This window comes from Dermacentor albipictus, chromosome 1 (genome assembly GCF_038994185.2).
Source record: "Dermacentor albipictus isolate Rhodes 1998 colony chromosome 1, USDA_Dalb.pri_finalv2, whole genome shotgun sequence".
Taxonomy (NCBI): Eukaryota; Metazoa; Arthropoda; class Arachnida; order Ixodida; family Ixodidae; genus Dermacentor; species Dermacentor albipictus.
Window position 1 is genome coordinate 427,823,808 of NC_091821.1, and position 18,529 is coordinate 427,842,336.

The 18,529-nt window shown below is 46.7% G+C and overlaps 1 protein-coding gene across 1 annotated transcript; it reads right to left on the minus strand.

The window, feature by feature from the left end:
* Nucleotides 1-811: 811 nt before the first annotated feature.
* Nucleotides 812-3,718, minus strand: LOC135896673 (adult-specific rigid cuticular protein 15.7-like). Its single transcript, XM_065425158.1, has 4 exons — nt 3,621-3,718; nt 3,211-3,309; nt 2,243-2,670; nt 812-1,080 (listed from the first exon to the last, which is right to left on the minus strand). The coding sequence occupies exons 1-3, from the start codon at nt 3,630-3,632 to the stop codon at nt 2,323-2,325; spliced, it is 459 nt and encodes a 152-aa protein (XP_065281230.1). The 5' UTR covers nt 3,633-3,718; the 3' UTR covers nt 812-1,080; nt 2,243-2,322.
* Between the last annotated feature and the right edge of the window lie 14,811 nt (nt 3,719-18,529).

An 18,529-nucleotide genomic window follows, 5' to 3' on the forward strand; every position in this document is an offset into this window, starting at 1 on the left:
TTGGTTGGCTACTGTAGGAGAAAATGATGACCGAACTTGCCTTTTCTGAATTTCGCGCTGTAACCTCAGCGCCGGTTCATCAGTGTGAGGTCGTAGATGTCAGTGTTTTCTCGAGTTCCCGTCGTCTCGGCGCAGAAAATGTTATTCAAACTTACTAGCTTGAGTCTATACGGTCCGTTTAGAATGTAATGTTGCCTTTTACCGATAAACAATCGGCAATAAACTCCAATAGACAATGTACCAAAACTGATGACGTCACGGGAAGATGGCCCGAGAACGTTCGAGGGCCAACTGCACTTCCTCCTTGCGTCTTTTCGGGCTTACGTAAGGCTCTCCTTACAGTAAGTTTGGCCGCTTTACTATTTCAACAGCGTAATTTTGATAAGGGAGGGAGGGGGAGGGAAAGAGATAAGGAGAAGGCAGGGAGGTTAACCAGAATAACGTCCGGTTTGCTACCCTACACCTGAGGAATGGGAAAGGGGAAAACAAAGATAACAGGGAAAGAGAGGAGGGAAGGAAAGAAGGAAATTGCGGTGAGTTCGCTGACGTGTGTGGCCGTACAGAAATTGCATTAATAGTCACAGATGAAGCTTAAGCTAATATTCCTGCTTAGTGCACCCCCCCCCCGCAAAGAATGTCTCTTTCCCAATACTCGTCATACCAAGAAATGAAAAAGCAAGCGATGAGGGACTGAAAAGTGCGTGCCTAATTATACAGAGGTATTATCTCACAAGGCTATGAAATGGTGTGAAGGCATTGAGTTCTCGAACCCATGATCCCTGCGTTTCAATGCCAGACGTGCAACTATGACTCCGTGAGTATAGCAACATTTATTTACAGTCCATTTTTACACCTCATGCGTTGGCACAACACTGAACATGGGAAACGTGACAAGCAAAGAAAGCACAGAAATATCACGAACAGAAGTAGGAAATGTGCACATTTGCAGAAAGATTATTGTCTCGACATGGGCGAACACACTCGAAGTCTTCTGGTTTTCTGACGGTAGTACGTCTTCAGTTTATATAACTGTGCTGAAATGAGTAAGCGAGGAAGAACCCAAGAGCCACTGGAGCAGAGCTGAAAGGCAACAATAGAAGAATAATGTGGCAAGGTCGTCTCCAGGCTGTTGAGCACAATCTCTCTATTATTTTTTTCTTAGTTTTGGGCAAGCGAGAACACGTTTGCATGTGGATTGAACGCGAGCACACGGATTTAAACTTTAAAATAAACGGCAAAGGCTGTAGTTAATGTAGCACACCCTAAATTTTATCCTCTAATCGCTAAACCAATTCGTTTCTCTTTCTATTCAGTGTATTGTGGGCAATCTGTGAGTTCTGTTCTCACGGTATCTAATTTTGCCATTGTTTGGTGACTGTAAAGCGTAATATCATTATGTCTTGTTTGTGCTTATTCAGAATTGTTTGCTCGTATTTTTCAAAGTATGTTTATGTTTTTCTCATGTTTGCCTCAGTAAGATGCTGCCGTAAAGCGGGCATGACTTTGTCAGGTAATTCGTGCCTTCTGCCATTAATTTCACCTAACCTAAGTTCCTTTTGTAAACTACCGTGAATAAAGAGAGAAAGATCAAGCAGAGATAAATACAAAGAAGGTTGTTTTACACTGACATTGTTTGGCAACCCAACGGCTGAGGACAACATTATTGAAGCTAGGTTACTGTGTAGCCTTACCGTTTTGGATTATTTCGGTTCGTGTTTCCTCTAAGATACAGGTTGCGCAGTTGAAGTATGATTGCAGGCTAGGCGAAGTTACTTCTGAAAACTTGTAAAGTAATCGAATTGCGGTAGAGCATCGGTGGAATGGAATTCATTATTGCATTGCTGGGCTTAATGCAAATACAGGAAGTAATGCAAAACAGAGTGCGGATCAGTAAAGAAATCTTCTGTATTCTGTCGCTGTCACATCGGCCGTTCATCAGCCCATGTGGTACAGAGTTGGAAGTGTGTCTCATGCTCATACCATGTACCGTGCAGTATAATTGAGGGTAGGTATAGGTTAGAAAGCTGTTGTACTTTGATTTTATTATTTTGCTATGGAGCTGACTAATTTTATTCATTCTCATTTTCATCCCTTTCTGTAACGTCCTTAGTCACATGTCTTGTTGTGCTCTATATATTTTGCTATGACATATTTAGGTCGCGCCTGGTTCCAGCATTGCGTCACATTCTCTCAACCCCGTGAATTATTTAAAGACATCTGTATTAGTTAAAGACGTACTTACAAAAGAGAAACAAGGCCAGGAGAGAAGAATTAACTAGGAGGGTCAGGACGGCGCAGCTCTAGAGAAACGACGACGACGTTCTAGCCGTAATATCCGTGGCCTCCGTAGCCACCGTATCCTCCGTAACCTCGGTGTCCACCGTATCCACCGTATCCGCCGTGTCCGTAGGCAGGCACCGTTTTGCCGTGCGCCGAGTAGTAAGGAGCGGCGGCCGGAAAGCTGCTCTTGGTTCCCGGTTCGTTGGTCTTCACCATGGCCCGGAAGCCCCACTTGTCGGCCACGTAGTGCACCTGCCGGTGGCGGCCATCGATGTCACCCAGGTAGTACGAGCCGTGTACGGGGCCGTACGCCGAACCGGCCTCGTGGCGGCCGTTGACGGCGCCGTAGCCGTTGACGATGTCGTAGCCGAAGCCGTAGTGACCATGGTCCTATGAACAAAGGAGGACGACAGACGGTAAGCGCAACGTTATGCCCCGTCTCGCCAACCTCAACTCGATATTCATGTCTGGAGCGAGTGGCTGAGGAATAATGGTTAATGCGGGGCTCTTTCGAAAAGACGAAGTACAGAACGCTTAAGTGCGAAGAGAGGCACACGCACGTTCGGGTATTCAACGCTGCTTGAACGTGCTTGGTTATGCATTACCTGAAGGATCGAAGCTCTATGCTCATCAACTTGAGAGAAGAGATTACAATAGTTTGAAATGTGTTCCGGAAAGGTACGAATAAGTTACGAATTTAGAGGTAGCACCACCACGCAGGCGCTATCTGCTAGTGAAGCGACACAGTTGTGTGCCAGAAATCTGACACGGAACTGGATAAATATGCTGCCCTGAAGCCTACGTTGTACAGTGTCAAAACCTTTATGCTGTAATATTATTTCGTAACACTACATTGAATATACAGGCCCCTGTTATTGGCATCGCATTACTGACACAAAGAAATTCATGAGCCCCATTGGCAATACCCACGTTCTGCTTCCTGTAAGTCCTGCTGGAGCCACCATGGTGCCCGTAGCCACCGTGACCTCCCGCGACTACCACGGTCGAGATGACCAGCAAGAGTGTCACCTGCAAAGTGGCATGAGATGTGGCGAGCACTTGAATTGTCACGCGGAGCTGTATCGGAGTCTGAAGTGCAAACGACCCTCACTCTTACACGATTTCGCGCAAGGTAATTATGGCCGACTCGCGAGGCATAACAACAGGCAGCCTACAGGCACTAAATGTAGGGTATTGAATGTAGGGTACAAGAGTACACTATGTAGGGTAATAAATGTAGCCTCCGAGAATGCCGTCTGGCATTCTCGGAGGCCACGAACTACGTAACGGCTTCGGGGCTGATTCGTGCCAAAGCTTTCTCCGTACTCCAGCAAACTTACTTGAGCGATCATGTCGGCAGATACGAGTGCTGGATCGGCAGTGAGCCTTGTGGGTGGAGGCGGTGCCCTTTTATAGAGCCGTTTCAAAGAGCGAAACGTGTTCTTGTTGTCCCCTTTGCTGTTGCTGCGCTGCTGCGAAAAACGCTTTCACCTGCTATTACGCGCGCTCAAAGAAATGGCGTATGTTGTCTCTTTCGTCATCCTTTCAAAAGGAAGGAGAAAAAAAAAGATATAGGACCAGTTTCAGTTGAGTCAACACGGCGCACTTTTCCGAAGAATGCCGTCCCCCATCGGCTGGGTGTCACTTTCCGAAGCGAGAGGAAGCAAATTTCAGACCGGTGGTGAAGCTTTCGTTAATTTGTCAAATTGAAGCTATACGGACATGTGATGACGAGTTCGTGCTATGCCGATACAGACCTTTGACGCATGGACCAAACCGTGGGTTTACCACTGCATGGTTTTGGCTGGAAGTAGTGCATGTGGTGTTTTGTAGTAACATGCTATACAGTGGGCACTCTATTGAGCAATGTATCGAATTCATGCACCCTATCGCGTGCGCTACGTCTAGTGGGTGAACAAGGCAGTCGGGAACTCCTTATAGCTATATCTGTCCAAAGCTCGGATATAGCCTCGGTGCACATGGTACGGCCGGTATCGTCTTACGAAAAACACGAACACACACAATATTGACGCTACATTATACATGCACACATCATTAGCACGGCACGCAGGCTCCCCAAATGCTAAACAATGCGGACCCTATTCATCCAATAAATACATTTTGTGAGTGTCGCCCGCGACCTCCACTTTCATAAATAAAATTTCTTTCAAAGCTAAAAAAGAAATTACGTTCCTGTGTTTTGCGTGTCAAAACCAAGATCTGATTATGAGGTACGGCGTGGTGGGGGATTCCGGATTAGCTTTGACCACTTATTAAAGGTTAATTGAAAGTTACCTCCAAACAAGCGTCCTGGCAGCCAGGAGGAGGGAATCATCTCTCGTGGTGCAGCATATTGGGCCCCACGAAAGTTTAGAAAAATACAGCGACCGCTACTGGTGCAGCAAGTGAAAATTGTACCAGCCCCAGCCCCCAACAGCGGCCAGTCTTTCGGGGGGTGCCAATATGCTGCACAACAAGGCCTACCAAGAAGGCTAGGACTGGAGTCTTGCTTTCTCCGAGACTAATAAATGCTTTTTTTCTTGTTCCTCGGTAAGGCTCGAGTGCGTTTGCAATGGCGTTCGCCAGTTATGGGGATTACTCATCATCATCTTCCCAGTGACCATCTGTATAATAGAAAAGCCTCCACTTCCTTGAACCTCAGCCTTCTTCACTGATTGCTCGAGTGGCCCGTCAGAGAATGCTAAACCCCATATTCGCGAACAGGCGTTTTGTCGACTCAAGGCGTTTTGTCGACTCTAGCGAATGCAGCGCTGAGCCGTCCTTCTCAGCAAGAAGATGCTGCGATTCGATAACGTGCCCATTGGTGATTTCCAAGGCAATGTGTTGTTTGAGAAACATGCCTCCACTTTAGTGGGCTCGAAAAGACGCTTACATCTCCTGATTAGACAATATTCGCTCAGGATCGCCTGGGAGTTGCGTTAAAGCGCCGTGACTACTTTGCTCAAGAGGGTGGCGCTGCCATACCTCGCTCAGGAAAATAGATAAAAAGGAATGGCCGGCTAAAGTGCCCAAATATATGCGCCTAAAAATTGGAGACAAAGAATGCACGAAGAGGTGCAGAAAGTTTGGGAACCAAGTACAGGACAAAAGTAAATGCAGATAGACAGCCCGCGGAGTCCTCAAAAAAAGAGAGAAACAGATGCGTAGAATGCGATGCAAAGCAGGAAAAGAAACAAGTACCGCAAAATTTACGAACACAGCAGCGAATGAATCAGAAGGGAGAATTTGTACAATAACACAAAGGGCAGTGCCTTGCTATTTGAGGGCCGAGCAGGTTGACTGAATACAAGGACATATTGTAGAAAATATTCGAAGCAAGTTCAAATATTCAAATCTGCTGAATTAAAAGTCCGGGGGACGGCTCATCAGTTCGTAATGAAACGCCAAGATATTCACCCATACAAAGCGCAAGGAATTTCAACCTTCCTGGAGTCCTGGAGCTCAAAGCTCACGAGGACGCGAACTGCGGAGATCGGTATGCGGACATTTAGATCAGTGGCGAAAAAAAAAAACAGGGTAGAGATGCAGCGAGGGTCGCCACAGGCATAAATTACCTTACAAGTTAAAGTAGAGATGGGCCAACTGCTAAACTACAAAATAAGTATTAAAACCTGATTAGATCAAGCTGTCTATGTGATTATAGGTCGCCGCCCGGTATCAAGGGAGTTGCCATTAAAAAGTCATCACCGAACATCACCTGAACCTAGGTGGAGTGTCGAAGAAGGAGCATTATAGAAAACAGAGGTAACAGATGTTGCGAAGTGGTGAACTGGGCTACTTGGTACATCGTAAAGCGGATAAGAAACCAGAGGAGACACTCCAGAGACCAGAGGAAGAAGACGACGGGACTAGTTGGATTGCAACTGAAAGAATGGCACCTGAATAACGAAATAAACCTTCCGGCCGGCCCCTTGTCGCATGTGGAAACTGCCTTTGCAAGAGACCAATTTCTTTATCTATCTATAACCAGCAGCCGCACTAAAGAAATTCATCTCTTTATCAGTGAGGCACTGAGACGTGTCACTAATGCAAGTGCCGTTTTTTTTTCTAATTACGTGGAATGCTTCCAGAACCTCTCTTTCATTCTTTGTTTTCCCACGGTCTAAGATACGTGTGTTGTCAAACCCAGGTGTACGTCCACACTGCCTATAATTAGTTGGCGAACGAGCGCCATCAATTGCCGAAAGGGAAGCCTTGTGTTCTCTAATGTCGTCGTTGACACACCTGTCAGTTTGGCCGATTTACGCTTTTCAGCACGATAAAGCAATGTGGTAGACCACTTGTGTTGCGCAATGCCCAAATTTCACACCATGATTTGTGCCAGACGATGCCGTTCTTTGCAGTTGGCGGTTGATGCGGTGGCATTGTTTTTTTTTTAACTAGTCCAAACTGGCCGTGCAGTGCGCGAAGAGTAGATGGGTTTACTGAACAGGCTGTTCCGTCTAATCATAAACGAAGCAGTAGGGTAGCGTTGTATGCTATACAGAGAGTCACAAACTGAACCTCCTTTAGGTAGGCAAAATGTTCGCATTACTTTTCAAGCCTTGCTACGCTGTCCGCGCAGTAGCGTCACACTTGCGCTGACGCTAGTCCTCTTGGTTCGCTCCATCAGCCGGATGAACTGCATAATTCTATTCACCCGAATAGCATTTGACTCGACCAAGCGTACAGCACCGTCATGCCTCCTCTCAACTTACCTTTGACACAAGCTCTGTTCAGTGATTCCTGCAACGATGAGTTGCTTTGGGTATATCTGTTCTGTCCACAACCGAACAGATGCTTAGAGTGCTTGGTTTGCAAGTCTCTAAGCCCAAATGTGCGGAGGAGCATCCACTAAACGCTGTGACGATATGTGCCAGCGCCACTCTCCGCTTTCCGGATATGTGAGTATCATTTCAAGATATCGGTTGGAGTAACTCAAACATTTGTATTCTCAAACTTTGTTCCACCAAGCATGTGGCAATTTCGTCACTCGAACGGAGTGTCCGCTGCGCATTACAGTGCCTTCTCGCCGATCTCTGAACTAACTATGTTCTCGCTTTGAGCTCGTATAATTTACCTCCACGCCGACCAAAACGTAATTGACCGCAGTTACTTCGCTCATGAATAGATTCGAATTATGTTGCCTGTAACATCTGTGAACAAGCCAAGGTGTTTTAAAAGCATCTTTTTTTTTTCGCTGTCTTTATTTCTGCATCTCAACAGAATGAGAATATACTTTGATTTGATTCGATTGATTTCATCCTGGAAAAATACTGTTCAATTGAATTCTGGGGTTTGGCATGTCAAAAATCACGATCTGATTGTAGAGCACGCCGCAGTGGAATTGAATGGATTAATTTTGATCTCCTCGTGTTCTTTAACGCGCACTCGATGGAAGATACAGGAGAGCTTTTTTCCTCCACTCCTGCCGGGGCCATGTGACAACTGCAGTGGCCGGAATTGAAACAGCGACCTCGTGTACTCAACAGCGCAACGCCACAGTCATTGAGCCAGCGCGGTGGCTCTGTAAACTATATTCCAAGACGCATTCTAATTTTATTGCGTTGCTTCCGTTAGGTATTTCAGAACAGTGAGCCGCTCCCGTTTCTTTTCTCACATTGTTCTAGTATAATGTTTTCATGAGCTTTTGTTCCTGAAAAAGTTCGTCGAATTTTTTTCCCCGATGTTTTGTAGGAAGGGAATCGCTAGCAACAGTGAAGAATCTATTGGTGCAGCCCATACGGTTTGTCTTGAACTGTGCTCGGCAGCATTTTGTACCACTCGTTCAATTTTCACCCTGCCTTGCGCGTGCCTTCTGCAAGCACTTTCGAAAAACTGTGGCCACTGGACCATCGAATTCTATCTATCTATCTATCTATCTATCTATCTATCTATCTATCTATCTATCTATCTATCTATCTATCTATCTATCTATCTATCTATCTATCTATCTATCTATCTATCTATCTATCTATCTATCTATCTATCTATCTATCTATCTATCTATCTATCTATCTATCTATCTATCTATCTATCTATCTATCTATCTATCTATCTATCTATCTATCTATCTATCTATCTATCTATCTATCTATCTATCTATGAGTTTTTAGGTCAACGTATAAAAACATGTACATAATAACTGAACCAATAATCAGAAAGCTTGTTGCACGTCCAAAGCAAACTGTATCTACATGGTTACACGAACAAACTTAATAAAAGCGAAAAACAAATGAACGTGAGATACATAAAAAGTCACTCATTCGTTATACAACTGCAATTGGTAATACCTGTCGAAATGGATGGATGAATGGATGAATAGATGAAAAACTTTATTAGCGCCCTTTAGGGCGCGCCTTAGCGCGAGCTGTCCCATGCGGGCTGGAAACCAGATTAATGTGTGTGGCTTGATCTCTTTGCTTCCTAATATCCCTAGGGCCAGCTCGGATATGGTTCCTTTGGCAAATGCTCTAACTGCTGCTATCGAGTCACTGTAGATTGATGTCCTCTTGTCGTCCAATAAGGCCATCGCTATTGCAGCCTGCTCTGCGATTTCAGAGGACGTTATTTGCCCTTCGTGATTTACGCTAACTACAGCGAAGGCCTGTCCGTCGGCGTAGCGCGCTGCGTCTACGAAACTGTTCTGCGAAGCCCGTTTACGAGCCTTTTCCAGGAAAGCCTTCGCGCGCACCCGACGTCTTCCCACGTTATGTTCTGGATGGACGTTTCGTGGGATCGGGGTGACAGTGATGCGGTCCCGCTACTCTCGAGGGATGCTGCAGAACTTCGTTCTGATTACTCTGGAAGGAATGCCAAGCTCCTGTAACATGTGTCTTCCAGCTTGTGTGGTAGATAGCCTGATGAACTGGGCCCTCTCCTGTGCTTCCGCTATTTCCTCTAGCGTGTTATGCATGCCAAGTTGAAGTAAGCGTTCCGTGGGAGTGTATATGGGGAGGCCGAGAGCTCTTCTGATTGCCTTCCTGATTAATGGATTGAGCTTATCCCTCTCCGATCTTTGCCAGTTGTGCATGGCCGCGACGTAAGTGAAATGTCGAAATGACAAAAAAGAAATACAACTGCATCTAAGCCACTGGTAGGTCACCCGGAAATATATTTGGATGATTTATGTAAAGCAGCTTATAATTTGAAGTTCCTGGTGGTTTTTCTTGTCAGTGGCAATTGATTTCAAGCCTTTGTACCGTGAAACTGGACAAGTCTCTCGCCATATACATTGTAACATTTGCGTAAGTTGTCGTTACCACTTGATGCTTGTCTCGTATTGCGAAGTGGTACCATGAACATGTCAGAAGGAAGTGGATTGTCGTTACATATAATGTTATCTCTAAAAGCGTTGCCTTGTATTTACACCGAACAGTGATAGGTACTATACGTACCTGCTGATAAACTTCGTTAACAGGATGAGGGACCTATGAAAGCGCGATTACGCGCAGTGCCCGATATTGTAGTCGATGCAGTGGCGTTGAGTACGAAGTATTTGTTAGACCCCACGACTCAAGGCAATCGGAAATGTGGCTGTGAAAAAAAAAGAGAAGTATAATGTTCTTAGTTGACTGCAAAGAAAGTACGCTGATGCTTTATTTAAAGTGAAACAAGCGAACGCTAATTTTTTTACAGATGATTTGTTCCTTCCAGTTCAGGTGTTCATGGAGAATGATTCCTAGATATTTAAATCCATATACTCTTTCAATCGGGCGATCACATAACAGCAAGTTAATAGAACAAAAGTTTTTTACATTTTTTCTACTAGAGTGAAAAATCATATATTTGTTGCTGTTTTCGGCATATAACATTAGATGATTTCGTAAGAACCAACTAGAGCCATTCAGTAACTCAGAAGTTATAATACTTGTATTTTGTAATTGTAGAAGAGAATCACCAACAAATGCGGGAGAGCTCTGTCATGTGCATACATTTGAACATTAGAGGCTTGCGGAGTATTGGGGAGGTCGATCAGACAAATCGAAAATAAAATGTGGTCCAATACTGACCCTTGGTTACACTGTTGTATGAGGAGTGGAAACATTCAAAGGAGACTTTCTGTTTCTGCGATAAGAGGTAACTGGTAACCGTGTCACTTCGCGCTACAAACCAAGAATATGTTACTGTACTAACTCGCCCTACTTTATATCCTTTTTTAAGTGGTAAAGTATTGAACTATTGCCATCTACGCCATACGACTCGAGTTTCTTTAACAATATGCAGTGGCTAAAAGTATCGGAGACTTTTTTGATATCTAAGAAAACAGCTATTCTAAATTTCCTGCTATGAAGAGCACTGTTATTATTTTGAACGAGGGTTACCACAGTGGTAGAGGTCGACTTGTTTGCTACGAAGACATGTTGCCAAGGTAATATTACGCTATTTGCACCTAAAAGCTTCTCAATTGTAGAGAAATTAATTTTTCAAAAATTGTATCGGTTGCACTAAACACAGAAAGTGACCTGTAACTGTTCGCGTCGTTTGGTCCCCACATGTTTAAATGGGCACAACTTCAGCTATTTTTAGTAGATCAGGGTACGATCCGGATATTGTTGCGTGGTTGTAGATGTGGCATACCGGAGAACAATGCTATGATTCAGTATTGTCGCGTTCGTATTATCTACTTCAGCAGACATACTTTCAGAAAATCTGAGCATTACAGATCTGATGGTGCTCTCTGTAATGATATGAAAATCAAGATCATTTTTAACAGGTAAACAGTAGACTGGCTTATTCTATAGGTGCCTGTTGACAAGAGTTTGGCCTAAACTGGAAAAGTAATCATTCAAACTATTTCCAAGTTGTGTAAAGAGGTCTTCTGGCGGTGTTCGCTCTATTGTCTTCAGACCTATTACATCTGTCACCAATTTCCATTCCTTTTTATTATCTTCAGCATGACGCGTGACAAGGTGTGAGTAATATGGTCCTTTAGCCGTTCTCATCAAGCAGGCCGACTTATTCCTGTATTATTTAAATTGCTGCACGTTATATTCATTTATACTATTGTTCATGCGTCAGTGGTGGTAAGCGTCTATTTCTCTTCACAGTTCAAGTATAGCACTGGTCATCCCGGGGGCATCTCGCATACCTACTATAATTGTGCCGGTATGGGACAAACATTTGTATTCGTCTATCACATTCTATCTGTACACTATAATCACAAATGCTTTCAAAATTAATTGACCACGACACAGAGTGCGTAAGGCTGTATTCACCGCGAGTAGATTGCTTAGTACATTTGTTGCAGCAAAGTCTTGAGTATTTCTTTGGGAAAAGGAAGTCGGTAAGTTATATGTAATCGCAACATCACAAACTACAGCAGACACATCTTTATCGATTTTGCAAAGCATGTGATCGATCAGTCATGATGACCGTTACTTAAACGGGTAAGCTCATAGATTACATTCTTCATGTTACAATATTATAGTAGGAACAAATAGTGTAGCAGCTGTGTTTCACGAAGTCAATATTAAACTTACCACACATGACAAGAGAAGCTCTAGAAGCCATTTGAGTAACCAAAAGGTCCTCCGTCATTCCTATAAGTTCGTTAACACTCACGTTTCGATGGTGATAAACGGCATCTACTGTGATGCCACGTTTTAAACTGATAAACAATGATTCCTGGGCTTGCAGGCTGCATGTGCTATCTGCTAGTTTCATGTACCGTTTCTAAGGCAAAATGCCATGCCGCCACCCGGTGTGCAGCTGGCTGTAGATTTTGATATCATGTATCATGTATCCTGTGGCTGTAGGTCAGGGACATTTTTTTTCCCCTTCTTTCAGGCAAGTTTCTGTAACTGCGAAGTTATCGAAGAGAAATGAGCGCCGTGATAAATAGCTAGTGAGTGTGTCTCCATTTTTATTAATGCTTAAATACATTGCAGTGTAGAATGCACAGGTGACTGCCATCACGTATTTCTTTTTAGTCCTTGGTATACTGTGAGCCACTGTGAAGTATTTCTTTAGTTGCAATATTTTTAAACGACCCATGCGAGGCTATTCATGCACGTCACGTGAAGCACGCAGGAATTTTTTGTCTTGCGCATCAGAAGTTTGCCCTTTCGACGCGCATGTGAACTGCCTTTTTTTTTTTCACTCTTGATGGCATTTGACAAAAGTATCTTATTTACCAAGCAGTTGGTCTTCATTAACATAAATGACTTCATTTCCTTCAAGACACAGATGACTAATGTTCAATCGACGTTTCTTGGTCGCCCTAAGTAGTATATGTCTGGCTTCGCATTCGCGAGAAGTGAACTGGCCAATAACATTAGGTCGCATTTTGTCTCTGGAAGAGGCGCGATGGACAACGTCAATGTCAGACTCCGAAATCCCCACATTGAGGGCGATAGAAATGGCTTGTGGTGATAAGGTCCCCATATTGTGTTACAGGAATTTCCCTCATTTTGGTGTTGCTCCTCCACCTGTACTGTTGAAAGCTATATCGCTTCCTTTCGCCATTGTTTTACCGCTTGGATAGACGACTGTTTTCCTTCCTGATTGCTTGACTTTCTGATTTAGCCTCAGCAAACTCCTTCGTAAGACCGCAAATTTTCGTACGACATCCCTCAAATTTTCCATTCATAAAATTTCTCGTGTGCTTCAAAGAACCGGTTAAACAACTCGGGACAAAACACTGCTAATTACCAGAACTCGGTGTATCAATCAACTGAATTACACCGCACAGAGCCGTGATTTCTACTGCCGTAGACGCCATAGCGCGTGATATCTTGTATTGTAAGGTTGTTCCTCTTGCTATTGTGACCACAGCGCCGCCGAAATTGTTGACGCAGTCGAGCCATCAGTATAGGCGTGCGTTTCGTTGCTGTGGTTCTTGTAGGAGGGCCCCCCCCCCCCCTCCTACAAGAACCACAGATGTTAAACTAAGATCAGATGTGTTAAACCACAGATGTGTTAAACCACAGATGTTAAACCACAGATGTGTTAAACTAAGATGTTTAAGGGCATACGACTGTACGTTACACTTTTTCTGAAGTTGTGAAGAGTACTTAAGGATGTCTCCAACATAATTACAGAAACTATGGCCTGGCCGCAGGTGCACAGACTTGATGTAACCGTAGGACGATGCACGCTGACACTTGCGGGCGAACGTCATGCAAGGTCTATCTGTGGTAAGAATGGCGAGACGATGGGAAAGGGTCCGGGTGATGTTTCTAGCGTCTATACGGGTCAATTGTCTCCACGGTTATGTGCGTCGTGATTGTGCAGTCTTGAGTGATGGCAATAGTTTCAGCTGACCGTACTCCGTTGTAAGCCAAGGCACGTTCTAAATTCTTGACCTTGGATATACTGAATTGTAGGTAGGTTTATTTCAACATTATCCGTTGTGTCTGATTATTATTATTATTATTATTACGTTGTTGTTGTTGTTGTTGTTGTTGTTGTTGTTGTTGTTGTTGTTGTTGTTGTTGTTGTTGTTGTTGTTGTTGTTGTTGTTGTTGTTGTTGTTGTTGTTGTTGTTGTTGTTGTTTGCGCGTATTCTCACGACTTTCAATAAACGCCACTTCGGATCAGCGCTGTCTTTGAGGTTCTTGTTTCTCTCCATCCGTATGGTTTGTAACGCGCTTTCGAAAGTCTGCGAATCATTTTAGGTTCTCTCTCCGGGTTTTCTTCGTACAGTCCGGCGTACGACCGGGTGACCTCAATCGCATAATTATAAAAATTTAGCACACCCCACGTCGCGATGATTGTCCACGGATAGCAGCCCTAAAAGCGCAGATCGCGGTGCTAACGAGCAAACTAGAAAGTGCGCTAGCTAAACCCCAGCCACCTCAGCAAGAGGAAGCGATGGAAAGCGACACAGAACCTAGTCTTGAAAATAAACTAGAAGCTATGATGAGAAGGGTCCAGGAATCCATTCCCACCATAGTCTCACAACAGATAGCGAAAGCGATGACGGTTCGCAAATACGCTAACACGAGGAGACTCCAGACTCCCCGAGCCTACAGGATGCGTAGGGTGATAAGCGAGGACGAGGAGGAAGACCACCAGGAGCAATTTCCCCTCCAGAATAACAACAATCTCCAGATACAACATGGCGAGACAAACTAAAAAGAGTCCCATAACATTAACGCAGTGGAATAGTCGAGGCTTGAAATCGAGGACTAAGAGAGCGGATCTTAGGATGCACCTGTCTACGTACGAGCATACTCCGGCAGTGGTGGCCGTACAGGAACCTGGCGGGAACGTGAGCCTCACAAACTACAAAACGTTCCAACTCGACCCCCTAACGTGCATCTTTGTGCACAAAAACTACACTGCAAATTTGGTAGATCTGGAATTACAAACCAGCTTTTCGCACGTGATGGTGACTCTTCTGCCACTGAAAAAGGAGGATTCGCCGCTACACATCCTGAACGTGTACTGCCCACCTAAAGCAAAAAACGTAACCTTCTCCACACTCCTGAGCAGAGCTATCAGGGAAGCAGGACGAGACCCGTTACTAGTAATGGGAAATTTCAACGCGCAGAGTCCCTCATGGGGCTATCATCGAGAAGACATACGAGGACGGAAGCTAGCGGAGGCGGCGTCCGCGTTAGGTCTAACCCTACACACTGACCCGGCGTGCCCCACGCGGATAGGGAACTCGGTGCAGAGGGACACGCGTCCCGACTTAACCTTTACGAAAAACGCGAGGCAAGTGGAGTGGACGAATACGGAGGAAACTCTCGGTAGTGACCACTGCCTGATCACCATAACGATCCGTACGAAACCCCTTACCAGGCCTACGGGGCACACTATGCTGCCGGACTGGACGAAATTTAGAAAGGAATACGAGGTAAGCTCCATCCAGGAGCAGGGATATCAAGCCTGGACAAAACAGCTGCTGATCCACCTGCGTTCGACGGAAACGCAGGTAAAGCTCTCAGAGGCGGTGACGGACGTGGACACCCACCTCCTCCACCTCTGGGCAGCCAGACGCAGCATGGTCAAAAGATGGCGTAGACAGAAGCATAACCGAAAGCTAAGAGCTCGGATCGCGGCAATCACTAAAGAAGCGGCGGAGTACGCGGCGCAACTCGCGGACGCGAACTGGGTAGATAGGTGCAACGCGGCCGCTGGGCAGATGTCTAGCAAGAACACATGGCGCCTCTTCCGGGCACTCATAGATCCCAACCAGACGCGCACCGAGACGCACAAGCACCTGCAGAGAGCGGTACATGCATTTCAAGGAAATACGGCCCAGCTTGCACTGAAGCTTCGGGACCAGTACCTGACCACAACCCAAGATCCAAGGGGAGACGCTTACAGATACAATGGAGCCCAAAATGCTGAGCTGGACGAACCTTTCAAAATATACGAACTCAAGGCCGCTCTAGCGAGGATGAAACGCGGGACCGCGCCAGGAAGGGACGGGATCTCGGTAAAACTCCTAGCCAATCTGCCGGACCGCACATACGAATCCCTCCTAGAACACTTTAATTCGATTTGGGTGGGCGAAGCTCCATTTCCCACGGAGTGGAAGACGGCGCTGATAACTTTCATCCCCAAGGCGGGCAAGGCCATAAATACGGATAACCTAAGACCTATTTCTCTCACCTCGTGCGTGGGCAAACTGATGGAAGCTATGGTCAGAGACAGACTATCTGAGTACCTAGAAAACAAGCGAGTCTTCGCCGACTCGATGTACGGCTTCAGGCCAAATAAATCGGCTCAGGACATCCTGCTGCAGCTCAGCAGGGAGGTACTAAACCCGATCGAACATCCGAACGGGGATAAGATAGTGCTGGCCCTAGATCTGAAAGGAGCCTTCGATAATGTGACACACGAGGCGATCCTCACACACCTATCAGAGACGGGATGCGGCAGGAACGCTTTCGAGTATATAAAACGCTTCCTCACGGACAGACAGGCCTACGTGAGGATCCAGAACGCGGAACACGGCCCCTTTCTATTAGGCACGAGAGGGACGCCACAGGGAGCGGTGCTATCCCCCTTGCTTTTCAACTTGGCAATGAAGAACCTGCCGGTCCACTTGGAGAAAGTCCCGGGTGTGCAACACGCGCTGTACGCGGACGACATCTCCATTTGGGCCACGCAGGGCTCTCTCGGTGAAATGGAGGCCAGCCTGCAGGAGGCGGCCACCGCGGCGAACGAGTACGCGAAAAGATGTGGCCTTCATTGCTCCCCTCAAAAATCCGAATTCGTGCACATTCGCCTCAGCAAAAAATGCACAAACACGATAGAATTGAGACTTGGATCGGAACCGATACCCGAAAGAAAAGAAATTAGAGTCCTAGGTCTTTTCATCCACCAGCGTCGGCTGGCGACGACCACGCTCGACAAACTAAAGAAGGTGGGAGATCAGGTGGGCCGAATGGTCCGCAGAGTCTCGAACAAGAAAGGGGGACTGCGAAGCAAAGACGCCTTGCGGCTGGCCAATGCCTTTGTAACAAGCAGAATCCTGTACTCGACCCCCTATCTCCGCCTCAACAAACACGACCAGAACATCATCGAGGTGATAATACGCAAAATGGCGAAGAAGGCCCTCGACCTCCCGATAACCACGTCCAACCTGAGACTCCAAGGTCTGGGTATGACGAACTCCTTCGATGAACTTAGAGAAGCCCACCTCACAGGTCAATACACGCGATTATCGCAGACGCCGTCAGGACTCCGCCTTTTGGCCCGTCTGCACATAGAACACACGACTCTAACCGAGGAAAGAGTAAGACTCTCTCAGGAATGGCGTTACGCCCTGCACGTAAGACCACTCCCAATTAAGATGTCCAGGGACGACCACGAGGGTAGACGCAGGGCCAGGGCAGAGGCCTTAGCTCACCACTACGGAAGGAAACCCGGGGTATACTACGTGGACGCATCCGGCCCGCACCATGGCGGGTGGTACACGGCGGCAGTGATCCACGAGTACAAAACGGTGAACGGGCTCACCTTCAAAGCCCGAAGCGTCACTCAAGCAGAGGAAGTCGCCATCGCTTTAGCGGCAACACACTCCGATTCCAAGACAATCATAACCGACTCGCGAGGGGCGTGTCGGAACGTCCAACAGGGCTGGGTCCCGTACCTGGCCTACCGGCTACTGCAAAATAGCTCGTACGTAGGAGGTCCATCCCACCGCTTCATAGTCTGAGCTCCGGCCCACTCGGGGCTAGGAGGAAACGAGGCAGCAGATGCAGCCGCCCGCGCGCTCTCTAACCGGGCAACCTCGTCCCCCGCCACCTCTGAAGAAGCAGCGGAAGCCACGCCGACCTACACTTACAAGGAAATAACACAATTATACAAAGATAGACATAAACTGTACCCCTACCCGTGTAAAGGATTAACGAGAGCGGAGGAACGCCTGTTCCTCCGCCTTGTCACAAACACCATGATGTGCCCGGCCTCGCTAAAGCACTTTGACCCTGCCTTCTCCGGGGAGTGCCCGCACTGTGGGGAGAGGTCCTCGGACCTCTACCACATGGTGTGGGCGTGCCCCTCCAACCCTGCTTTTACTCCACACCCAAACCCCACCCGGGAGGACTGGGAGGCGACCCTACTCGCCTGTTGCGACCTGAAAGCCCAAAAGGCGATGGTCGAACGAGCTATGGCGGCAGCGGAAGCCACTGGGGTCCCGTACTAGGGACTCCACCTAGTGTTTGTGAGGGGAAAGGCACTAAGCCTGACTCCAGAGCACCCTCCATGTAACTCCCTCTTTTCAGAGGAAATAAACGTTTTCACCACCACCTTAGATTTGAATCAGTGTAGCGACAAAACATATTGCCCCCGTCGGAACGAGTTTAGCATGAAGCCTGTACGGCAGCGGGACTTCTCTTCCGCGCTTCCCTGAGAACACTCAGTGTCATGTATACGTCTGCCACCATGAAACCTCCGGAACACATGGCGAACCGCTGCGTACGAACGCTGACAAACGCGCAGAGCGGCAGCCGGGTTCCTCTCTCGTGCTCCTTTCTGCACTCGCTACGCCATCTAGTGGCACTGCTGAGAAGTACACGCGTAGCCTCCGAGACTAGAAGCGTGGCACACCGGTGCGTTCGAAAGCTGAGAATGGTTCGCTCGCTTGGCCGCACACCGAGTGGCACGTGCTCCGTAACCCAAGTTGGCGAGAGGTTCATTGAAGAGCGGCGCATGCCTATACTCCGTTCCATGCATAGCAGTCGACGCTTTGGAGGCTAGAGAGACTTCTTGCGGTGGCTTCGTTGGCACTTGGATACAGTTCGATGTTTCTTGACCGCACTTGTGCGCAACCGTTGTCTATATAGGC